General features: G+C 38.0%; 5 protein-coding genes across 6 annotated transcripts; 1 reads left to right on the top strand and 4 right to left on the bottom strand.

The window, feature by feature from the left end:
* Window positions 1-308: 308 nt before the first annotated feature.
* LOC110763800 (Myosin heavy chain-related protein) lies at window positions 309-3,639 on the top strand. Its single transcript, XM_021966668.2, has 2 exons — window positions 309-654; window positions 1,170-3,639. Exons 1-2 carry the CDS (start codon window positions 592-594, stop codon window positions 3,444-3,446), a joined length of 2,340 nt encoding a protein of 779 aa, XP_021822360.1. The 5' UTR covers window positions 309-591; the 3' UTR covers window positions 3,447-3,639.
* Window positions 3,640-3,915: 276 nt separating this feature from the next.
* Window positions 3,916-8,193, bottom strand: LOC110763801 (Protein kinase superfamily protein). 2 transcript variants are annotated; one of them, XM_021966669.2, is made up of 5 exons: window positions 8,020-8,193; window positions 6,883-7,256; window positions 6,711-6,802; window positions 6,140-6,613; window positions 3,916-5,106 (listed from the first exon to the last, which is right to left on the bottom strand). In XM_021966669.2, exons 2-5 carry the CDS (start codon window positions 7,246-7,248, stop codon window positions 4,140-4,142), a joined length of 1,899 nt encoding a protein of 632 aa, XP_021822361.1. In that variant the 5' UTR covers window positions 7,249-7,256; window positions 8,020-8,193; the 3' UTR covers window positions 3,916-4,139. The 2 variants fall into 2 exon arrangements, with proteins under 2 accessions (XP_021822361.1, XP_021822362.1); XM_021966670.2 differs by having other exon boundaries at window positions 3,916-5,103; window positions 8,020-8,188.
* Window positions 8,194-15,479: 7,286 nt separating this feature from the next.
* Window positions 15,480-16,486, bottom strand: PDE334 (ATPase, F0 complex, subunit B/B', bacterial/chloroplast). Its single transcript, XM_021966626.2, has one exon. It carries the CDS (start codon window positions 16,356-16,358, stop codon window positions 15,711-15,713), a length of 648 nt encoding a protein of 215 aa, XP_021822318.1. The 5' UTR covers window positions 16,359-16,486; the 3' UTR covers window positions 15,480-15,710.
* On the bottom strand, window positions 16,349-19,539 carry LOC110763772 (uncharacterized). Its single transcript, XM_021966625.2, has 5 exons — window positions 18,987-19,539; window positions 18,147-18,246; window positions 17,830-17,929; window positions 17,442-17,530; window positions 16,349-17,304 (listed from the first exon to the last, which is right to left on the bottom strand). Exons 1-5 carry the CDS (start codon window positions 19,189-19,191, stop codon window positions 16,938-16,940), a joined length of 861 nt encoding a protein of 286 aa, XP_021822317.1. The 5' UTR covers window positions 19,192-19,539; the 3' UTR covers window positions 16,349-16,937.
* A 1,104-nt stretch (window positions 19,540-20,643) lies between these two features.
* On the bottom strand, window positions 20,644-24,355 carry LOC110763802 (Nucleotide/sugar transporter family protein). The gene is made up of 10 exons (XM_021966671.2): window positions 23,978-24,355; window positions 23,629-23,705; window positions 23,282-23,446; window positions 22,955-23,088; window positions 22,525-22,655; window positions 22,376-22,420; window positions 22,136-22,233; window positions 21,317-21,424; window positions 21,141-21,197; window positions 20,644-21,038 (listed from the first exon to the last, which is right to left on the bottom strand). The coding sequence occupies exons 1-10, from the start codon at window positions 24,150-24,152 to the stop codon at window positions 20,964-20,966; spliced, it is 1,065 nt and encodes a 354-aa protein (XP_021822363.2). The 5' UTR covers window positions 24,153-24,355; the 3' UTR covers window positions 20,644-20,963.

The raw sequence follows: 24,355 nt of genomic DNA, 5'->3' as shown, positions 1-24,355 counted from the left end.
TGGCATCTTCTACCATAAAATCTTTGAAATAAGTTTGGCATCTCAAAACTCATTTGACGCACGTCTTGTTGTGTTGATAACTTTAAATCAAAAGATTTGAAATAGAACCTTTTTGACGCACAAGTTGTTGTGTACGTAATTAATTCCCGTGCACATTCGTGGTTCGAGTCATCACACGTGTCAGGCCAAGGCGCTTCCACACCAATTTGTCCTCACATGTTACGTCGGCTGACACGTAGGATTTCTCTTTATCCAATATGTCATTTTCTGATTTGATTTGATTTTTGCTATTTTTATCTCTAAGGCGCAACATAGCTTCACCCAGAAAGACCCTGAAGAATGAAGCAAGCTAAAGCAGAAAGGGCCAGGCTCACTGGTTAATGCTAACGTGAGCCTGTAGTGCCCTTGTGTTTCGCTCCGGAAGCTTCGGTCCCTCTCCTTCTTTAGATTCTTTGCGGTTGATTTTTTTGTCGGAAATTAATTTGTTTTCGTTTAAACCCAAAGATTTGATTCAAATGGATAATCGCTGGCTCAGATCAGAAATCGATCCAACGTTGATGGCGGAGCCCTGAGGTGCTCCAGAGTTGAACCATGGCCTTCTCAGCCGCTTCTCGCTCCAATCTCCCCACCTCTTCTTCTCAATCCTACGGCAAGGTCCTCTCTCTCTCTCTCTCTCTCTCTCTCTATACATATATGTATGTATGCATTTGCGCGTGTGTTTGTAGGTTTAAATAGCCATAACTTGCGTTTGGTTTGCGAGAAAGTAGAAGAAGAAAGTAGGGAAATATGGTGAGAATGAATGAAATTTTGGAAGTGGCTAGTTGTTTGCTGCTCATTAATTTCCAATTGAAGTAAAAGCTAGGGTTTATAATGTCAATAAATGATTTTTTGGGAGCTTTTTAGGGCATTAGGGTTTTGTGCAAATTGCAGGGGTTAAGATTAGTGTGGACAAAGTTGAACTGTTTTGGAAATTGATGTGTTCCTGCAGAGATTGGGTCTGTGATATCGGTTAGCTATCATTGTTTATTGCCATGCAGTGTGATTTCAGTTTTGCCCATTTAATTGCTTTTGTTTATCAATTTTGACTGTGAAAAACGCTTTGTACTTTAATGTTTGGTTGGTTTCTTATCAGAAGAGTAGTTACTTATACGGATGCAACATTTTTGCAGTTATGCTCCCCTACGTTCAGCAGGAAGCAGAATAAAGTAGCTTTTATAACTACCACAAAGCGAAAAGGTTCGTCCTTGAGGATTATTAGATCGGTCTTAAATAATAGGAAGTCGAGCATTAGTGACAATGGAGCATCGGAACCTGCAAGGATTCTTCTTGAGAGGTTGTTTGCACAGACTCAGAAACTGGAAGAACAGATGAACCGAAATTCTCATCATCCTCAGGATATCCAGCTAGGGTTTAACCTTGAAATCCTGGAGTCTGATCTTCTTGCTGCATTGGCAGCACTGAAGAAGAAGGAAGAAGATTTGCAGGATGCTGAAAGAGTGGTTTTCTTCGAGCACTGTGAATTACACCGCACAAAGGAGGAGCTGGAGCAACGGGAGAAAGAAATTGCTGCAGCTTCTTGTAGGTATGAAAAAATAGGGGAGGAATTAAAGCAGGCTAATCTCCGCTTAGCTTCCCAAGCCAGGCACATAGATGACATAAAGCTTCAGCTGAGAGAGAGAGATCAGGAGATCGCGGCTGCACAGTCCGCACTTTCTTTGAAAGAAGAGGAATTGGACAAAATGAGAAATGAATTGCTGCTAAAGAGTGAAGAAGCTGCTAAGACCGAGTCTGAGCTTAAATCCAAGTCTCACCTGCTGAATGAAGCCAATGAAGTGGTCAAGAGACAAGCAGTTGAGGTTCAAGGACTCCGGAAGTCTCTACAGGAGAAAGAAGAAGAATTGGAAGTTTCTCAGATGCAGAGGAAACTTGGAGTGGAGAAGCTCAAAGTTGCAGAGGAAAAGTTGGAGAAGCAGACAATGGAGTGGTTATTGGCACAGGAAGAACTTAAGAAACTAGCAGAGGAAGCATCTAGACATGCAGGAGAAACTGGTGAAACTTTAGAGGATTTCAGAAGAGTGAAGAAGCTTCTCGCTGATGTGAGGTCTGAGTTGGTTTCCTCTCAGAAATCTCTGGCTTCCTCTAGACTGAAAATGGAAGAACAAGAGAAGCTTTTGGAAACTCAATGGGAAGAGCTCGAAGAACACAAGGGAAGTGTTATGACTTACTTAACAACTTTGAAAGATGCCCAAATAGAAGTACAGAGTGAAAGAGCAAAGCTTAGGGTTGCAGAGGCTCAAAAAAAGGAGCTTGAACGGGACTTATCCATGGAGAAGGAGCTTATGGAAGAGTTACAAGAGCTGTTGAAGAAAGAGAGATACTCTCTGCATCAGGCTATCAATGGGATTTCTTCGCTCCAAAAGAAGCTAGACAAGAAAAATGCTGACTTTGGGAAAATGCGTGATCTTCTTCAGGTTAAAGAATCAGAAATGGTGGAGGCTAAGCTCGAAATTCAGCATTTGAAATCTGAGTGGGATTCTCTTAAGCTTATTTTGGACGAAAAAGATTTGGAACTTTTAAATGCAAGGAATAAGCTTGAGGAAGTAAACAATGAAATTGCAGAGCTGAAGATGCTTTTGAACAGTAAAGAGGACCAGCTTCTTCAAGCAACTACTATGCTCGAGGCGAAAGATGAACATGTAAACACAATGCAAAATGAGTTGAATGACACAAAGCTGAAATATTCAGAAGCCGAAACTGTGGTAGGACGGATTGTAGAGCTCACTAATAAGTTGGTTATATCCATCAAGGATGATGACTCTAATGCACCCAGAACGTTTGATGACATGGGCCAAGACTTACTGCAGCAACTATTGGAGAATCCAGCTGATGATTTTAGGTTGCAGATAAAACAGCTTGAAACTGAGCTTGAATTAGCAAGGGACAGCTTAAGAACAAAAGAAAGGGAAGTCCTAGCTTCTCAGAGGGCTCTCACAATCAAAGATGAGGAGCTTAAGATGGTTCTGGGGAGACTAGATGCAAAAGAAAAAGAAGTAAAGAAAATGAAAGAAGAGGCCGAAGATGCTAATGATCTGAGAAAGCTATATGCTTTGGCACAAGAGAGATTAGGGGAGAAGAGTATCGGAGACTTGGCAATCGAGAAGCTTCAAATCGAGGCAGCCCAACTGGAAGTTGAAGCAGCAACCAATGCACTCCATAAACTTGCAGAAATGAGCGGGGAATTTTTGCATAAAGCTAGCTTGAGCATTGAGGCTGATGCTTATACCACCATCTTCCTGCCAAATGGTTCTGATCCCAGCAGAAGTGTGGCGGAGAACGATGAATGTTTAACGGAGGTTACAACAGAAGTTTCCCGGATTTCGGCTTTGACCGATCAGCTAGTGAAAGAGGCTGGTATTGTTGTAAGAGCAGGGCCTGCAGGGCATTAGAGGTAATTCAGAAGCCAGTGACCTGATAACGTGTTCTGTACAGATATCCAACTGATCTACTTTCTTTGATTTGGTAGAAGTGATTGCTTGTACCACTCACCACCATAAATAGAATCTAATGTCGAGATGTTAAACGTTGTATAATATGACTTATGAGTTGTATAAAATTTAATTGGTGTTTTCTTATTTTCAATGTATTTTTTTAAACAACAAAACGACTTGCTTTGAACATAAAACACAAGATGAGGAAGATGAGCACCAAACCAAAAGGTCGATAGAGATTCCTGTTCCTTGATTTATACTTGATTTTCTTGTATTTCAAGTTATTTTCTCTTCTTAAAACTTAGGCAGCATGACCTTCACACGATACAGGCTTGTTTCACATGGAAAGCTTCAACCTTGTCCCTTCGTGGTTTCCAGGAAATAACACCCCATAAAATTATGGGTCAAAGTTAAATACATTGCAGTCTTAATCACACAAATAAGTCAATTAGCATATTTACATTTTTATATACACAAGGAGCGAATCTGTTTGCCCTAAATTTGACACTGATAATTGTTTGTTCTGCTGCTCTCCAGCACGCAGAAGTTAAATAGTAAGATGCCCTAAACTACCCAACAAACTAGTTACAGCAGATAAGTATGATTTACAGCAAACTTCACTAGCTCTGGGCAGATGAACTGTGCATAAAACTACCGAGCAAGACCTGTTGAAGCACCCTCTCGGAAAAGGATATTTGCCACGTTAGGAGGCCTCCATGCCGGATTGCCGGAATTCTGACCATCTGTGTGTTGATTCTCATTCTGTGCAGCACCAGTCTGTTGTTTCCTCACCTTGGATCTCCCCATTTTTGATCCAACAAAGATGCCTAGCTTCATGGCTGTGAATAGCCCCAATGCAACCAGAAGTGGTCTCACTGCCCAATGGAAATCCTCAAGATGTTGGTACTTCTTCACAATTCCCGGGCAAGTATCAAACGTAACCAATGCCACTTCAGCAGGATCAGCTACAAAGGTCGAGTTCTCATCCCCAAGAGTCAGCATTCCCGGGAACTTCACAATAAGGCACCCATTTGGTAGGATCCACGATATCCTCCCAGTAGCCCATATCCCTCCCCTCTTACGAGGCCATTCAAAACGAGGGCTCAAAACATTAGCTTTCAGCCTAACAAACTGACCCACACAGTAGGATTCTGCCATTTGAAACTCTGAAGAATTCCCCTTCCAGAGAGTTTCCAACCCTATAAATCCAACAGCTACATTACCATTGCGATTGATGGAATGAAGAATACCTACTGGTGAGTGTTTCTTGTCTTCTTTCTTCAAGCGCACCCAATCACCAGCTGCCAAGCCAAAAGTTACCCGCTCCAGTGTTGAAACATGAACCCTTAATGGGTCATGGATGCCATGAATCCTCACCAAAACAAACCCATGGTGATCTGTGTCACCTTCTACACCCACTACTGTGCCTTCTGGGACATACATACTTTCAGGTTTGCAGGAGTTTGCTGGCTTTCTGGAACGCACTGTGTCTCCCACTTGGAGATGATCCTTTGAAAGGAACCACTCCGTGTAACCAGTGCTACTTGATTTCTCTGTGATTGTTCTAGTCCCAAGACCTGTCCAGTCTCCACCACTGGAGATTGCATTCTGCAAGCTGCTAGTGTGGTAGAAATTAATAAAAATGGGTACAAGCGGTGAACACTTCTATTTCACCCACCAAAAACAAGCAGCAAGCACTAACACAGTTGATTATATAATTATATGAAGAGGAGCATAAATAAGCATCTGCAAAATTTTGTAATATTGACCAACCCATTACAAAGGGTTTCTTTCAACATCTGCAGAGATAACCCTACATGCATATTCTCTATATTAAATTATGAGATTTGAAATGTTGCCTGGGAAGTCATTTTTGAGATTTTTTTTTTTTTTTTCTTCCCAATTTTTTGCTTTCTATGCAATTACAGAAAGTTCATGTGATACAATGGCTTCCACAACCATATAATAATCATGCGATAACAACTTAATTAAGCAACAATATCAAAAAGCTTGCATGATCGAATCTGGCTGGGCACAAGAACCAGCAAAGTTTTGTTTGTACTTTGTAAAGCACATGAGCATTCTCTAAATGAAGAGACTGTTTATGGTGGACCTAAAGAACTGCCTATACTGAGAAAGGTAACCACACTTTTAGTTATGATTCTAGATTTATATATGATACAAACATAAGTTAAATCTTTCGAAGTGTATATGAATATGGTCCCACATAAGACACAACGAAGTGATTTCTTCTGCTCACATGTACCTTAAAAATCAATACTTCACACCATAAAACCTGCTTTGTATGCATATATTCTGACTTGGGTTATTAAGAACAATGAGGTTTTTATCAAGTACATGTATTAGAGGTAGAGCAGTTTGTACCCAATATTGCTTAACGAATCTAAATATGAATCATTCACTCTTATGATCATTCTCTCAACTTATATAAGCTACTTCAGCCAATATTAAACAGGCACTGTATATGCCCCTGACCTACAGGAAGTTATAGATCCTAACCCATCATCTGAAGAGCAACGTATAAGTGAAAAGCAACCTAACAGGAGTACCTGCAACTACCTAGAAAGGCTTCATTATATTCATCATCTCAAAAACCCAAAACAGGATATAAACATAGAAGAGACACATACCTTTTAAATATATTCAATATGTCCGTTATTAAAGGGCGACTCCTCAAGTCGTACTCAAAGCAACCAAGAAGAAGATTCTCTATTGCAGGAGGAAGTCCACTTGGTATATCTGGTTTTTCTTGCCTTCTGACTACTGAATCAGATATTTCATCAACAGATTTCCCACCCCAAGGTCGGACACCAGTCAACAGTTCCACAATGCTGCACCCAAAACCCCAAGAGTCGGTCTCAAAGGATATTGGACCTCGTACTTCTGGTTGCCACTGTTCAGGTGCCATGTAGTTTGGCGTTCCGATCCGCCGAGTCATATCTGAGCTTATCAATGGAATGCCAAGCAATAGATAAGGAATACCAAAATCTCCAAGTATTGCTTGGTCATTTTCATTTAGAAGAACATTAGAAGGTTTTAGATTAAGAACCACGATCCCTTTGGAGTGTAGTTCAAAAACCCCTGCTGCCAACCCTATCCCATACCTGTAACCAATAGCCCAAGTGAGAACTGAGCACCGAAAGCTTAGAAAAATAGTAAAATTTAGGATTTTTTTTACTGTCTAATCAAGACTCAAATCACCTCAGAACATCAGAAAGTGCAAGCTTTCCTCCTCTGATTTGAGCCATTTTGTCACCAACTGATCCCTCATATAATTTCATTATGATGCATATCTGAGAGTACAAACCCGAATTGCTTTTAGCAAGCTAGAACTCATATATGTATGGAAATCTACTACAAAAATGTGACTCACCTTTCCACTGATTATTGAAGTTCCATGTAGCCAACAAACACCTCTTAGTCCTTGACACTTACGGAACATATCTTCTAGTTTATCCAACACAATTCTCATGTTGTCTTCTTTAATTGGATGAAGCATCTTGATAGCCACCTCATGATACTCATCATAATCTTCAGTTGACTGATGATGGGTTGCTAACCAAACATCACCAAAGGGTCCCCGCCCAATTCTGTGTCTAAGTTTCAACTTTGAAGGTTCAATCCATGGACTTTTCTGGTCTGTAGAGCCTACGATAGTCCTTAGGTGATCAGAATCACCATCTAAAAGCTCATACTCAAATGAAGCTGACGGTTGGGCAGCGACAACTTGTTTAGCCATTCCTTGATCTGAAGTGATTTTTTATCATTGAAAAATTTCTAAATGAGGTCACCATTAAATTTTTTTTTAACAAAATCATACAAATGAACAAGAATCCTATGATCTTCTAATTGCAAGGGAGTATTTGTCAACAGAGTTATGCCACTGAACCAAGGGCGAAGTGGCCCACTCTGAATCAGATATGCATGCCCTTTCATCTGAAAAAGTGTCAAACAATAAACTACAAGCATATGTTAATAAAATTATTTTGAGCACCCAGATCCTCTCCCCTTCTCTGTTCATTTAGCTCAAAATCTCATATGACATTACGAAGCGTGACTGAAACGTTTTTACAGGAACACAAGGTATCACTACTCTTATTAGAATTCTCACACTTCATAACTAAGCATCAAAAGTTGTCCACCCTTATGTGCGGTTTAAAAGCATCAACACTTCATTTTCTTACAGATTCTTCAATTTTCCCAGAAACCAAATGGAACATAAATAAAAGTATCCAAAGCTCCCTTTGGTTGCTGAGAAATCGGAGAAGCACAGAAAAATTTACCTCTAGTAATTCAACTATTTCATAATTTTCTGGTAACCCAATAACAAAAAAGCTATATGGGTTCTACCCAATTTGATCATTCTATGATAATCTAATCAGACAGGATAGCATCCACATCAAAAATTGTGAAAAGTTTCAACGGAACAGAGACTAAAAAGAAAAATTACAAATTTAAATAAATACACAAAAGGATCAGAAGCATTTTTAGATATAAACAATATACTCACTGAAACTGAGACTATGGTGTTGAATTCCGATGAGTTTGAGATTTCGACGAATTTAGAGTAAAATTTACATGCGTCAGACTCAGAGAGAGAGAGAGAGAGAGAGAGAGAGAGATAATAACGGTGTATATACAGCAAATGGGAACTCCTTTAGTTGGGCTTGTAGCGGTGAAGCTGGGCCCCCTGCGAATCCGGAAGCTTTTTCTTTTTCTTTTTCTTTTTATAATTTTCCTTTATCAAATGCTGCGCCAAATTACCATCTTGCCTTTTTACAAGAGTGTGCACGCCAAGAAACTTTCATCAAGCTTCTTCTTCAATCAATCTCTCTTGAACATGGCAAAGGGAGAGGAGTTTACGAAGCAACTAATGACAGGGAATTATTGATGTTGAATTTAGACCCAAGAAAAAGAAAATAAATAAATAAAAGAAGAAGAATTGGATTGTTGAATTGTTTTACTTTATTGGGAAACTAATTGGGAGCATTTTTGCTTACCACTTTAACACAAGGTGTACCATCACCATCCATCTCAACATTTGACACGTGTCTATTGACATAACCATGATTGCATAAATACAAAGTAAAGAGTTAACTATGATTATGACAAGGGACACGTGTCAAATATTGAGATGGGTGATGATGGTACACTTTGGATTAAAGTGGTGGGCAAAAATAAACCTAAACTAATTGGCTCACATCTATCGCTTGTTTTTTTAACATTATTTTTCTAAATTTTTATAAACGGTAGTGATGGGCAAGTTACTTACTCCTGAGAGAATTGCATGTTTTGAAAGCGACAATAATGGTTAAAATGGTATTTTCATTTTCTTCTTCTGTGGCTTATTATGACTGGCTGAAAAACTAGAAAAATATTTTGTCGATTCACCCAAATAAAAAAAACTTCCTAGTGTTTGACAAATGAGTCCTATATCACATCAGCGACTGATAATTATTCATGCGTGAAAGATTTTGTTCGTAACTTATGAATCCCACATCACATCAACCACGATCAAACTTCCATGATTACAAGAGATTGTTCAATATCACGGGCGGAACTACCCTATGGGCTACAGCCCACTGTAACTAGCCCAGGGAGGTTTTCGGATTACATTCTTTTCACGGGCCTGCTTGTTTACACAAACACTCATTCTTTTATTGACCTGCTTGTTTACACAATCCAAGAGTAGTAGAATCCCCAAAACCTTATAATTAATTTCCAAAGCACCCATAAATCAACCTTTCTTCATTGTGCCTTTCCCTAATTCTCTATCTCTCCAGCTTAAATAATTACTACATCTAGACCTCAAATAATGTTTCCAAACACGTTACAATTTGTTAATTAACACATCTCGTAGATCATATCCTCCGTTATATACATCTGTATCGTCTAGCTGAATTTTCACACATAAAAAATTATCATCTTTTCTCTTAATCACTCAAGAATTTATCAGTCAAAACTTTAGAAAAATTTGAAATTCCCCATTTTTCTTTAATTAAGAATTAGAAACTATATATTTGGCTTGTTCTAAATATAGCCAATATGTATTAATTTAAATTCAAAAAAGTCTAATTCTTTATAAATTTAATTGTTGGGCATCAATAAAAATATACATGCTAGTTCGTAGCATGGTTTATATAATTTAATGTATACATTTTATTTCTAAAAATACTATAAAAACAATAAATTTAGCACCAATTGAAAATTTTCTGATTCCACCCTTGTTTGAAACTTAGTATGGGTTGTGATTAAGGCTTAAAGGTGCCACCCATAGTTGGGGCCCATCCAGGACCACCTCGTGGTTCAGACCAAAAAAAAAAACTTGATCAACGGAAGCTATACTCATCAGTGACTTGTTTGAGTACAAGTCGCACGAAATGTCTATAGCTCTTGCATTGAGACTGTTCCCCAATAATGATGAATGCATCCGGATTAATTTTTGGCCGAATGAATAATAGCGTTTGACTAAAGTCCAAATACTACTCCACCTTAGCTGTCTGAGAAAAGAGTGAAAAACCCTAGCGCCGCTCTCTCTGCTTTGGCGATTTTCCTATTCTCTTAGCCAGCGCCGACACCTCCTTGTGAGGGGGAGGAGGGGCTTTACCCTCCCCCCTCACCCCCTGTTGTGATTTGCTGGTCTATCGAGGTCTTCTCTCGCGCACTTGGTACCCCCATTTTGCTGGTCCCGATGCTCTCTCCTTGGATGAGAGCCAGTGACGTCGTTCGAGCATACTCTGCTTGTATCGAAGGCTTTATGCCTCTTATCTGCTCAGATCCCTCACATCTCCACCGTTCCAACTTTCTCAGAGCTGTCCTTTGGCCGTCGTCACTTAGGTTTCCCCTTGGTGCGTCGGTGTCTACGATTCCGGTGAAGATGCGATTTCTTGGGTTGTTGCTGGTCAAAACCCAGATCCCCCCACTTCCCTTTCGAACCGATTTCATCACCCGGTTACAACGGCCAACCCAAAACGCGATCTCTCGCGTCCCCTTTGGAAGGTGTGTAGAGCCACGACTTCGTGCCGACTCTGGTGCTTGCACCACCACCTTCCTGTTACTTGGTTACTATTCCTGTGCCTTTGGACTAATTTGAGAGTCGCTGGCTTTTGTGGTAGATCTGTGATGCGGATCTGTAGTTTATGTAATTTTTCTTGTTTCAGCTTGATGTTGCTACCACATGTTAGGTGTGGGTTTCGTTTTAATGCTGGCCTTATGGCCGTTTAATTTCCTTTCGGTCGGGATCATGATCTTCATGCTAGGCCTATGCTTGGGTTTTAGTTAGATCTGATCCTGCTTGTGTACTGTTCCCAATGTTCCTTGCCCCTTTGTGGGTTTGCAATGAATTGCCTTTCTGACCAAAAAAAAAAAAGTCCAAATACTACTCCACATTGCCCAATTTTTATTTTTATTTTCTTGTTAAACATGTAAAGGTTGTAACGGTAAGCAAAAACGAAGTGCGGGAGCATCGACACCATCCATCGCTCCTGCCATTGGTTACCATGCGTGTGGCGATGAACATGTCAATACACATACACAAAATGTATTGGTAATCTGTTATGGCTTTGCAGTCTCAACATATTTTTAAAACACAAGTGATAGTTTAAAGTATTAATTAATGAAAATGAGATCGAATTCAGATGGAAACAATCAGATAAATTGACTTAATCAACTAGTCTAACCCATGTATACTTAAATCTCAAAATTAGAAGATAGTCGGAATGAGTAGCCTTTCAAAGTAACAAAATAAGTCTCCATTTTTATCCACTTACACTTTATTTTTTTTTAATTGTATGTTCTCACTTCTTTTTTGTTCACTTACACTCCCTTATATCTTACATCCACGTCAAAAATTGTGAAAAGTTTCAATGGAACAGAGAATAAAAAGAAAAATTACAAATTTAAATAAACACACAAAAAGATCAGAAGCATTTTTAGAGATAAACAATACACTCACTGAAACTGAGACTATGTTGTTGAATTCCGATGAGTTTGAGATTTCGACGAGTTTAGAGTAAAATTTACATGCGTTAGACTCAGAGAGAGAGAGAGAGAGAGTAATAATGGTGTATATACAGCAAATGGGAACTCCTCTAGTTGGGCTTGTAGCGGTGAAGCTGGGCCCCCTGCGAATCCGGAAGCTTTTCTTTTTCTTTTTATTTTTCCTTTTTATTTTTATAATTTTCCTTTATCAAATGCTGGGCCAAATTACCATCTTGCCTTTTACAAAAGTGTGCACGCCATGAAACTTTCATCAAGCTTCTTCTTCAATCAATCTCTCTTGAACATGGCAAAGGGGGAGGAGTTTAAGAAGCAATTAATGACAGGGAATTATTGATGTTGAATTTAGACTCAAGAAAAATAAAATAAATAAATAAAAGTGTAGGAGACTTTTTCCTCTGGCAACTATAAATGGGCTGGGCTGGCGTAAAGGGTAGACTGATGAAATTGTCCCATTTGTCTGAGTTCGAAAATTAAGCCCTAAAATGCCTCGAAAGGGCAGCAGGACCTTATGAAGTATTTTGGTTACCTTCACCAACCAAAACAACAGCAACTTACAGATAATTTCTTAATGCTTACAGATAAACTTTTGGGCTTGGCATGAGAGGCATGTGGCATGGAAGCAAAATCAACATGAGTTTAGCACTAAGGGGAAATTTAGGCTTTCTTAGGGGGAGAAGGAAAGTGTTAAGGTGAGTAAGAAGAGGTTTGTAGGACATTTGGCTAAGGGGAGAAGGACATGCTTTTAATTATGACGCTTGATATGATAATTGGTATGGATTTGTAGAGCTAAATGCATCTTTATAATTCTAATCTTAATTTCTAGCATGACAGATTTTTATTTGTCATGGCATGCAGGGTGTGGCTTGTGTATGGCAGACTTTCGTGTACTCCAAATCGAGTCTTTTTCCAATAATATATCGTTTTGGGCTAGGAATTTATTCGGGCCTAACCATGGATTTTTTGGGCCTCAACAAGAATAATAATGATTTGATTGTTGAATTGTTTTAGTTTATACTTGTTTTTTTAATATTATTTTTCTAAATTTTTATAAACGGCAGTGATGGGTAAGTTACTCATGAGAGAAATGCAAGTTTTGGAAGTGACAATAATGGTTAAAATGGTACTTTCATTTTCTTCTTCTGTGGCATATTATGACTGGCTGAAAAACTAGAAAAATATTTTGTCGATTCATTTAATTGTATATTGTTTGCGTGCAATATTGTGCTTTGTCCCCCTTAGAAAAAACTTCCTAGTGTTGGTCGTTCAAGTTGTCAAAACAATTGTATATTATGGTTAAGTAAATCAAACACACTAACAGTGACCAGTGGCGGAGTCAGGATTCTCAGGGCAAGGGGTCATAGTGTAAAAGTATAGAAATTTTTTTTATGAAAAAAATAACACTAAAAAGCAAAAAGATAGTACTTTCATTCAAGTCTCCAAAAATTAAGATATGAGTATGACACCTATAGATCAATTAAAACAATATATTTATTAATTTTTATAAACTATTATTATACTAACATATTAGTTAAATATGTCACTGGAGTAAAAGGTTAAAAGGGTTTTATTAATAAAAATTTGGGCCAAACTTTTTAGAAAACCTACAAGTTAGTGAAACGGTGAGTTTCAACTAAAATGAGGAATAAGCTAGGCAACATCACCAACATCATCTTCACGACATCATCTTCTTCGCTGCCTAACCCAAAAATAATCCAAGTCGTGGTGCTGGAAGAGTACGTTTGGAAGAAGGTTAGAGAGCACTGAGCAGTGCAAAGGCAAGCCCATAGGGGACTTTCATCGAGTATCTTACATGCACACAAGGGGTCGCTGGTGGAGTCCACGACCAGATTTCCGGCATTCCAAGAGGTCGTGCTACCCCTCTTATCTCAACGTGCGTCCGCCACTGCATATAAAGTATTTTGAATTGTGTTTGTATTTGTGTATGTCACTCAATTAATTAGCTCCATTCTCAGTCATATAACGAGGTTAGCTACATATTTTATATATATATATATATATATATATATATATATATATATATATATAGTTATATAGTTATTCTCTCATCCAGATATCCGCACGTTGTTATTGTGCAGATGTCATTGTAAACATGAAGGAAAGCAGGGAGGAGTAGTATAAAATATAGAAAAGTTGATATAGATCCAAATTTCTATCCAAGAGTTGAGTTTAATCCTCGGATTTGGTGACTTGATACAAGTCCTTTGACTTTTGTGCCCATAGGATTATATTCCTTTTTAAATATTGTATGATGTAATCTTTTTATTTTTATATTTTTAAAATCATTTTTTGTTCCAATATTGCCCATTATCTTAGATTACTTACCTTAGTGAGATAATTAGCCAATATTATGTTTCCTTATCCAATTTACCCTTGAGCACATAAAACGTAAGGAATAACGAAGTTATTAATTGCAGCAAATTTTAGGGTGGTTTTATAATAAATTACTAAATTTATGGTGAATTTAGGATTACATTCTTTTCACTGGCCTGCTTGTTTACACAAACACTCATTCTTTTATTGACCTGCTTGTTTACACAATCCAAGAGTAGTAGAATCCCCAAAACCTTATAATTAATTTCCAAAGCACCCATAAATCAACCTTTCTTCATTGTGCCTTTCCCTAATTCTCTATCTCTCCAGCTTAAATAATTACTACATCCAGACCTCAAATAATGTTTCCAAACACGTTACAATTTGTTAATTAAGACATCTCGTAGATCATATCCTCTGTTATATACATCTGTATCGTCTAGCTGAATTTTCACACATAAAAAATTATCATCTTTTCTCTTAATCACTCAAGAATTTATCAGTCAAAACTTCATAAAATTTTGAAATTCCCCATTTTTCTTTAATTAAGAATTAGAAACTATATATTTGGCTTGTTCTAAATATAGCCAATATGTATTAATTTAAATTCAAAAAAGTCTAATTCTTTATAAATTTAATTGTTGGGCATCAATAAAAATATACATGCTAGTTCATAGCATGATTTATATAATTTAATGTATACTTTTTATTTCTAGAAATACTATAAAAACAATAAATCTAGCACCAATTGAAAATTTCCTGATTCCGGCCTTGCTTGAAACTTGATCAACAGAAGCTATACTCATCAGTGACTTGTTTGAGTACAAGTCGCACGAAATGTCTATAGCTCTTGCATTGAGACTCTTCCCCGATAATGATGAATGCATCCGGCTTAATTTTTGGCCGAATGAATAATAGCCTTTTACTAAAGTCCAAATACTACTCCACATTGCCCAATTTTTTAATTTTATTTTATTTCTTGTTAAACATGTAAAGGCTGTAACGGTAAGCAAAAACGAAGTGCGGGAGCATCGACACCATCCATCGCTCCTGCCATTGGTCACCATGCGTGTGGCGATGAACATGTCAATACACATACACAAAATGTATTGGTAATCTGTTATGGCTTTGCAGTCTCAACATATTTTTAAAACACAAGTGATAGTTTAATGAAAATGAGATTGAATTCAGATGCAAATGATCGGACAAACTTACTTAATCAACTAGTCTAAACCATGTATACTTAAATCTCAAAATTAGAAGATAGTCGGATTCCATAAATTGAGGTTAAAAAATATAAACTAGAGATGAAATAGAATCTCAGAATGAGCAGCCTTCCAAAGTAGCAATTAATTTAAACAAGTTGTTGATTGAACCTCTTTAAAAAAAGTGACAAATTCATAACCTATTTTTTTGGGTTCTGAAACAAATTCATAACTGTGACAGTGGGAAAGGTAGAAGGGAATGGACGCAAAATTGAAGTGGCAGTCTCTATAGAGCTGAAATTTTAAAGTGAGTGTGCTTCTTTTACTGTCCTATTTTCCTCACCCTACTCATCTTTCCCATTGCTACAACTCCCATGATTTCTTTATTTCTTTTTTGCTCTCCAATTATACAAATTACACTTCCCCAAAATCATAAAGCAGAACAGAAACCCAGATAAGATTAACAAAAACATTATTGTAATTACAACAAGTGGCTCCCTTGTCAAAACCAAGTCCAAACAAAAGAAAACACAGTAATTCATTCATTTATCATTACAAATATTACATTATAATCATAGACACATCATCCAATTTCCATTCCCAAATTACCCCAAAAAGAAAAAGAAAAAGAAAAAAAGAGAGAGAAACAGAGCAAGTCACTCACTCAGAGAGGAAGGACCTTCTTGACAATCTGGTCACTGAGATTGGCAATCTGAGAGTCAAGGGCCTTAATGGTCTCCTCCTTCTGCTCCTCCAACTTGGTCAAAGCCTCCTGCAACTCAGCCTCCACCTTCTTCCTCCCCACCGCCAATTTCTGCTCCACCTCACCCTGCGTCTCCTTCTTCATCTTGGTCAGCGCCGCCGATATCTCAGCCCTCGCAGCTCTCATGATGGCAATGCCTTGCTGCTCAAGTTGCTTCACCTCCTCCGAAGTGTCCTTCACGCTGCCCAGCTTCTCTCTGATCGCCGCGTCTCTCTCGTCCATGAATTTCCCGAGCGGGCTGTAGTAGAGCTTGTCCAGGGCCACCATGAGGAGCAGGAACTGCACCATTTGAATGGGGAGGGTGAGGTCGAAGTCGAAGAGGGCTGCCTTCTCTATCTCCTCCGCGAAGGAGGGAGGGGCCCAGGAGAGGGAGGTTGCTGCGATGACGGAGAGGGACGACGAGAGGGAGAGAATCTGGGACTTGGAGAGTTTTGGGAGGGTTGGGATTTTGGGGATGGAGATTTGGATTGGGATTCTGGGCTTCGAAATGGGAGATGGGGAAGGGGAAGAAATGGGTACTTTGGAGGAGGCCATGATCATGTTGGCCATGGCGACTCTGCTGCTTTCTTTCTGGTTTCTGTTTGTTCTCTGGAGCTGGGATTTTCAGAGTTTGTGGGATTTGAGGGGCTGAGAGTGTAAATCTTTGCAGAGAGGGCTATCTCATTCTTCGCCACACATTTTGACATGAGGTTCTGATGGATGGAAGAGTTGGATTGTGACTTGACCCACAGGAGCCCCTATGATTGTCGGATCCAATTCATGGGTCAAAAAGAATTTGACCCATGAAACACAATTGGCCCAAAATTCAATTCTTGGAATTGTCCTGGCCCAAATAGTGGGTGGCTTAAAACAGAGAACTCTCATCAAATAATTACAATGAAAGCTTCAAAAAGACAAGACCCTCTCTCACGAAGAAGAATCAGTTGCATCATTGTACTTGCTGAATTCCAAATTCCTTAGAGGTACAAGTTTTTTCTTTTTCTTTTTTGAGGTGCTGTGAATGTGGGAAGTAGAACATCAGACTTTAAAGTGGCAAATGACTTGTCTCGTGTAGGCCAAGTATAATTTTATGATATTCTAACCAAATTCTGGGCAGCAGGAACAAATGCATGTTATTTTTCCTGAGCACTAATCTACTCTCCAAGTATCCCTTCGACTATAGCGTTTATCGCGTTTTTCAAAACAAAGCCCAAACATCTTCCTAAACCCAACCAGCAACCCAGTGGCAATGCTTGGGGCACACGCTAAACTTCTTTTAGATGTGGTTCCTACAGCTGACAGCCTGGAGTAGGGAAACCACTCTCCCAACAAGCTAGGCAGTGTGCTCTCATTGTGTTCGATAGAAACTTCACCATTACAATGTGGGGACTTTGGATTCTCGATGTCATCAGAATCATAAAATACCTCGTCATGCTGTTCGATGTCTCTGTCACTCTGCTCTTCCTCTTTGTCAATCGCTTCTATCTCTTCAAGACTAATTGATCGTGGTATTGACCTGCACATTATGGAACATATGAACTCAATGCACAACATGGCTGGCCAGGCAACAATGGTCCTTATCTGTGTAGGTGGTTCCATGTTTTTGTGCTTAAAATTCTTATAGAAGAGAAATGCCAATAGAGAAAGCCTCACGTCGTGTTTTGTTTCGAACCAATGAGCCCTTTCTTTGATTGCTTCTTTGTCATGGTGTAGCTGATTGAAACATGCCGGACAAAATGAAGCTGCATGTACCAAATACGACCGGTTGACATAAATGAAGAAAATTCCAATGACATAGGAGGCATAGGCCAAATGAGGATGAAATACACAATTGTGTGTGACAAGGGCTCGATTCTTACTTCCCCTCCCCTTAATAAAAAAAAATAGAGGAGGGAAGAACAAAAATGCAACTATATGCTAAACACGGATATGAAACCGAATAGAAGGAAATACAACTTCTTAATGATGATAATTCTGTAATTCACCAACAATGAATATGCCTCAGGAAGATCAAACAAAACTGAAGGGATCTGCCACATACCTGATCACCATCTTTGATGCCATAATGTCTTATATGATCAGTTTCAACAACTAGCTTCTGAGCACCATAGCACAAGCAGAAATGCCCCCACACGTGTGGCCTAAATAAACCATATTTAAACAAGGAACATCACTAAGAATCCAATTGTACAATGAACTTCTCAACTCAATAGTATGAAAAAATGCAAGTTCCCATGGAAAATGAGCAACCTTATAATACATTTTCTAAACTTCACAACTGAAGGCAAAGACAAATTTCTGTGATTAAATGATTTTTTGTTTTAATCCAAAATACTTCAATTAAGGATGTGAAAATACCATGAAATTTTTCCTGGTCCCTTCTGCGGCATGTGACTAAAAACGGCCTCAACTGCCTGCTTCAGTTCTAAAACAGTGGCTGTCTTGGCAACTTCAATATCTGTGAAAGTGAAAATCTTAGTTCATGCAAGTCCTCAGAAAAAAGAAGGAAAAAACACCTCAATTCATCCAAATCCTCAACCAAAAACAAAAGATTGAAAAACATCCTAATCCATCTAATTCTCAGCCAAATAACAGAAACCACGAGAAAAACTTTATAAAAAAAAGAAGCGAGAGAGAGAGAGAGAGAGAGTCAGCTGTATTGAGGATTGAATTGGAAAACTATCAAGACAGCAAACTGCACAATACGTTACCCTTAACCCCTGTTTAGTTTCTGAGAATATGATAAGGAAAAAGAAAGAAGAACAATCAAATCCTACGAAGATTGGAAAAACCGTGTATATTTCATAATGTAAAATACTAAAATCTCTGTATATGAAAATTTCCCAATATGAATAAGGAAACCAAGAAATCAAATCCGACATTGACCCTGAAAGCTTTTTACTCGTAAAATTGTGTTTTCAGACCAAAAGAACCCACAATTGACCTAAGTTGACTGCCTATATTCCCACAATTTTCTTAGCAAACAAACAAGCAGCAATGAGATTAACCATCTAGAAAGAGAATTACAGAGGCAGATAGAATTCCTAAGCCTTTCCAAGGATTTAAACCCAAATGTAACTAAAAAAAAAGGTGAAAAATTTAGTTCCTTTTCCAACATTTTCTCGGCAGCCAAACAACAGCACCAATGCACCACCACAGAAATTCAGAAACAAGAGAAGAGAGAGAGAGAGAGAGTACCGAAACAAGAGCCGTCCAATTTGAGAACAGAGAGTCTGAGAGGCTCCTGGGGAAGGGCAGAGTAGGAGAAGCTCTTGCGAGAAAAGCCATCGATGAGCAGCAACGGGACGAAGGGCAAGGAATTAGAGCGGCGAGGGCGTTCGACGGAGGAAGGCCTGACAGGGACAAAATCGTCGTCGTCAATTCTCAGCGTGCTATACGACATAGCTGTGTGAATTTCTCCCTGGCCCTCTCTCTCAACCCATGCCCTTATACCAAAAATGGAGCTACAGATTAACAATAAAAAAAAACCAGAAAAAAGAGATAGAGTGAGAGAGAGAGGGAGGGGGAGAGAGATTCCTATGGAAGCAGAACACGCATTGTAAAGACGCTTGGTGCTTTGGATTTTCAAGGGCTTGGGCTTTCTGGGAGCAGTTTTGGAGCTTCTGTCGGAGGCAATTCCAGAAGGAAAAAAAAGAAAGAGAAAAAAGAGAACAGAGAAAAGCGAGAGAAGGAAAGAGGGAGGGAGAAGTTTTCCCTCTTTTTTTCTTTTTTCTACGTTTTGTTATATTCGTTTGGTTTTGTGAGGCTTGAGAAGATTGCCAGTTGTTCAGACAAAAAAAAAAAAAAAAAATTAAAAATTTAAAAATTAATGGAATGGCAGTTGACGTTTTAACTCTTTTGCGGCAGTAACTGACCTGCCGTCTTTAGGCGCCATCTTCTGTCCTCTGATTTTATAGAACAATTTTTTCTTTTCTTTTTTGGTAATGGTTTTATAAGACAACCTTTAATTAACACACTATGAAATTAATAAACTTTTTTTTTTATTAAAAAAAAGTTTACTTTACATTTTTATAAAACAAATACTTGATTCCCTTTCACATATGTTTCATTTTTCTTTTTCTTTTTTGAACTATTTTATTCAATATATTATATATTGTATGTGCAATAACCATTTCAAAAGGATGACTTGGGAAGAAGAATAATAGGGCTCGCTTGCATCCGATTTTGAATCTCTCTACAGATATTCATTTTGTTAAAAAAAATAAAAATAGAGCTATTCACAAATAAATCCCTCAAAATTTGCTTTCATAGTTTGAAAAACACTTTAAAACACTATTTTTAAGTAAAAAAAACCCAAGAACCTAACTGTTATTTCATTAGAAATTTAACAATTGATAGGTGATTAGACATTTAACCTCAATAAAGAGTAACAACCAACACCTCTATGACAACCAATACCTATATGATCCAAGCGTTTGCTCTTATAACCACTTTTGTTTCAACAAAACACACCCCAAACAATTGAATTTGTTAAAGCCTTAAAGGTAAGAATCGCATATTAGTAAATATTTGGATGCTAACATGCCAAATACTTTCCCTCAATATTTTGGTACTTTATTTGGTTATCTTTCAACAATTTCAATTTCCTTTGATTTTATTTTTGGGTAGCAACAGAAGATGAAAATGTCACTTACCAGCGCATGCCTGAGGCCTTGCATGTCGTGCCTTAACAGACACGCACTTCAAACACAAAAAATTGATATAGGTTTTACCAAACTCATGCACCGAGGTCTTGTTTTCGAATCCCCTCAGCCAGTATCATTTGTATTAAAAATAAATAAAAAAGAAAGTGAGCATGTTTGACTGAAAACCTTGGAATAAGAAAGGCTCACAATGTCAAGCTTTAAAAAAAATATATATTAGATGAGCAAGCAGCTCCCAATGCCAAATTGCCACCATTGTTTCTAACACCTATCCATATAGAAGAATAATTACAGGGCAAAAGTAGCAGGCCTCATTCCCCAGTTAAGAGTTAAATCCGCTGAGCGGAAATATTCTGAATTAACAGTATCACATCTCTTCGTCCAAAAAAAAAACAGTATCAAATCTCACTTGTAGTAGCCCCATAATCAAAAAATCAAAATTGGCGGCCGAAGCAAGGGCAGCAGCAACTAATCATCTTCAGCGCAGAAAACCAGCCATTTGTTGAAAATGTTACTTCCCTATGAGCTTATAGTAGGCATACAATCCAGAGCCAAAGAAACCCAGAAATTGCCCAATAACATTCAACTAGTAGAACAAACAAAAAACAGACATCAATTTCTAAATAGAAGGAGAAACAAGTTCTTTTTTTTCTTCTTTTTTTCAGAATGAAGAATCGTTTGCACTTACGATATCAAATGGAAGGCCACCGAATAGCATCCAGCCAAGTCCAATGGTGAAAAAATCCTACACCAGTTGAAGTAACCAAAACATATAAGAGCTTGAATAAAGATAAGAAAACATCGTACATAGGCTGCTAAATTATGTTGTATTACATCTGAGAAATAAATTTAGCCTAAACAAACCTTCAAGTTGCCGCAAATTGTCTGTGTGAGCGCTGAATTTAGAGTTGTGTTCAGGAATATGCTGTAATTCAAGAAGAATGCCAGTATACAGGAACAAAGCAAGACAGCCTGCCAAAAGGAGGAAGAAAGGAAAAAACAATGCATCTCAATAAAACCCTACCAAATTACTTGGAATTTTATTTAAGTACTGTAAGAAGAAGTAAAATAGGCATGGTATACTTGGGCGATTGATGTCAGTTGAATCCATGAGATGCCAACAACTGCAAATGATGATGTAAAATGCTACTTACAAATAGCATTGAAACTCATTTTGTATGGTTTCAAAACTTAAACTACTGAACATGACAAAATAATTCAAAGGTCCAAACGCCCCACTTCCACCAATTTCAAGCATAATATATAACACTAATCCATACAGCCCAAATAGACAGCTGGAGGCGAAAGAAATCAATGAAGCTCTACATGAAACATGACAGATTTATCTTAAGTTCAATTAAATAGCTAACTGCAATTAAATATAGCACTGGAACAATATCATACACAGGTAACCCATGAACCAAACTGAAAGTAAAATAACGTTAACAGCAAATTATATAATATAAAAAATTGTCAAATACCAGTAAACTAAACCTTTCAATAAAAATGCAATCAGTGGGGCATAAAGTGTACCAGAAGATAGCATATTTAAAATAAGCTAGCAAAACCACAATGCCATGCAGAAAATACAGATAAGGCACATTTCAGGAGTAGCAAGGCAACTTTCAAAGTGTTAAGTTTATATTTATTAGCAGATAAGAGTGCCGTTGGTAAAGAAAGTACCATAAAACCAGGTGAAAACAGATAAGGAAAATCGATTGTCGTCTTCAAGTCACCACGAATAAAAGTCAAAAACAGCAAAGCTGGCCCACATATGACTCCTATCATAGAGAAACAGTACCATTTTATGTCACAGTTGGAATTTAATTAATCAAAACTCCTAATTATGCACAAAACCAAAAAAAAAAAAAAAAAGAGAAAAAATCCAGAGGACAAAAATTGAGTCAGGATGGTTTATCTGACCGTTACACCACATAAGGCCAAAGCTATTAAGGCCACTGGATTTCCCTGAGAAAAAGAAAGTAACAGTCAATATCTTAGAAACCTGTCAAGCTAGTAAAGGGGAAATGTAGTGAAAGATTTCCCAAAAGGATAAATTGTTAAAGTACTACCAATACGGGCTATGGTTGCAAGATATACTGCTGTTGTGATGTTAGATACGAAAACAACAGCATAGCCATAGGCGTCAAATGACAAATCCCGAGATCCAGCAATGAATGCACCAAGAACGATCAGTCCAACACTGATAACAACCTTAAAATTTTCAGTTAAATGAGAAAATCAGGTAGATGGTCTATAAAGTAAAACACATAATGTAGAAGCATTTTTCATTACGTTCATTCATTCATGGCAAAATGTAAAACTTTCTCACTGGACCAATTCACGACCATAAAGAAAAGTACCAACAAGTCAGCTTTCACAACTTTCATCCAATAAAAGAGAAACCATCCAATTCTTTTTGTCTATCTAGAAGAGCAGATGATCTGTACATTATTAACATCAGCATATGAAGAATAAATTATAAACAAAAGGGCCATTTACCTTCGAACAATAGGAGATGTATATCTCTGCCCAGCCAAAATATACTCCATAACCATTGTAAATACCACAGTAGTTCTCCTGAGGGTGGTGTACATGGGAACATTTACTCCACGGACAGACTCCATGGAGGCTAGCTTTCAAGGAGAAATAAATGAATGGGCAAACATTAATCACAAATACAACTAAGAAAACTATTGAATAATAGTTACCGACCAAAACAATCTAACTAGGAGGAATCACTGCATCATTATGTTTCCTTTCACAAAATTGTTATTAAAAAAATAAAAAAAAAGGAGCATGCTCGACATTAGATTACACAATGCATACCATGTACAGCAAATAGGCTCCGGCAAGAGGAAGGGTTTTCTTCAATGTCTTTAACGGTACAAGTGTTGTGATATTGTCATCAGAAATGGTCAAAGATTCACCTACGGTGAAAGAAATCATCTTCCAGCGTCTCAAGGCATAGAGAAAACCACATGAACATATCATCTGCAGTAGCAACCAGAAGGTCAAGTTTAGCTCACGTAATCAGAAATTTCAATGCTTTCTGTGTCTGCTCAAGGCTGTTTGGCCCGGCTAACTTTTTGAAGGATGATTTCGCTTAAAATTTCAGTAATTAACTTAATTCTCAAAACATGAAAGACTACTGTAGGATTCAATTGGGATGGTACCTGAAAGAGTGTGATAACATTTGCACTCGGAAATTTATAAGACGAGAGAGCTGCTTTGTTGAACATCACCAATAACACTGCAAAACAAAATGGGAACAAATAAGTTAACTCAACAAAAATTCAAATTTTGAAAAACTATGCCAATCCCAAGTAGAAATTCGAAAAATCCAAATTCATAACAAAACACAATCAAGCAAGCACAGACTTTGCCCAATCGTATTCTGAACCCAGTAAATTATGGCATACAACAGCTCCCAATTTTCTTCAAACTTTTTGAACTTGAATTTTTAATTTCTAGGAACAAAAAGCTTCACTAATGCAGCATCAAATTGCAGGCTCCGTAATTTACCTGCGCAGGCCATGTAAGAGATTGCAGCGTAGGCTCCACGTCTGGTCATGGCGGATCCTCTGAAAAGCTTCTCATCGTTATCGTCTCCGACGAGTCTCTCTCTCTCCAGGTCTCTTGGAGGATCCGATACTGGCAGTATCAAATTCTTGCCCGAATTCGACGCCTTCAGAGACATCTCTAATCTCTCTCTCTCTCGCTCTCTCTAAGTCTCTGGTTGTGATCAGAGAGAGAGTTCAACGTAAGGGAAGAGGAACGATGAATTCAATTCAAAAGAAAGACGAAAGCTCATCTGGGGCGGGTCGAAATGGCCAGGTCCGATTAGGACACAGTCAAAGCAAAGTCGACTAAATTGGGCTCGGATCCAGTGATTTTTGGATC

The sequence above is a fragment of the Prunus avium genome, chromosome 1 (genome assembly GCF_965620075.1).
Source record: "Prunus avium chromosome 1, drPruAviu1.hap1.1, whole genome shotgun sequence".
Taxonomy (NCBI): Eukaryota; Viridiplantae; Streptophyta; class Magnoliopsida; order Rosales; family Rosaceae; genus Prunus; species Prunus avium.
The sequence above is the reverse complement of the archived record's forward strand: the minus strand, read 5'-3'. Positions and strand labels throughout refer to the sequence as shown.

Excerpts from the sequence above, each read along its gene's own strand:
- LOC110763800 (XM_021966668.2), top strand. The coding sequence starts at position 592 with ATGGCCTTCTCAGCCGCTTCTCGCTCCAATCTCCCCACCTCTTCTTCT. Across the intron at positions 655-1,169 it reads CTTCTCAATCCTACGGCAAG|TTATGCTCCCCTACGTTCAG; the intron begins GTCCTCTCTCTC and ends ACATTTTTGCAG.
- PDE334 (XM_021966626.2), bottom strand. The coding sequence starts at position 16,358 with ATGGCCAACATGATCATGGCCTCCTCCAAAGTACCCATTTCTTCCCCT.
- LOC110763802 (XM_021966671.2), bottom strand. The coding sequence starts at position 24,152 with ATGTCTCTGAAGGCGTCGAATTCGGGCAAGAATTTGATACTGCCAGTA. Across the intron at positions 22,421-22,524 it reads TGCAACCATAGCCCGTATTG|GGAAATCCAGTGGCCTTAAT; the intron begins GTAGTACTTTAA and ends TCTTTTTCTCAG. Across the intron at positions 21,198-21,316 it reads CAATTTGCGGCAACTTGAAG|GATTTTTTCACCATTGGACT; the intron begins GTTTGTTTAGGC and ends CAACTGGTGTAG.
- LOC110763801 (XM_021966669.2), bottom strand. The coding sequence starts at position 7,248 with ATGGCTAAACAAGTTGTCGCTGCCCAACCGTCAGCTTCATTTGAGTAT. Across the intron at positions 6,803-6,882 it reads CTTCAATAATCAGTGGAAAG|ATATGCATCATAATGAAATT; the intron begins GTGAGTCACATT and ends TTGTACTCTCAG. Across the intron at positions 6,614-6,710 it reads GCACTTTCTGATGTTCTGAG|GTATGGGATAGGGTTGGCAG; the intron begins GTGATTTGAGTC and ends TATTGGTTACAG.
- LOC110763772 (XM_021966625.2), bottom strand. The coding sequence starts at position 19,191 with ATGTCGTATAGCACGCTGAGAATTGACGACGACGATTTTGTCCCTGTC. Across the intron at positions 18,247-18,986 it reads ATTGGACGGCTCTTGTTTCG|ATATTGAAGTTGCCAAGACA; the intron begins GTACTCTCTCTC and ends TCACTTTCACAG. Across the intron at positions 17,531-17,829 it reads GCATCAAAGATGGTGATCAG|CTTCATTTTGTCCGGCATGT; the intron begins GTATGTGGCAGA and ends TGGTACATGCAG.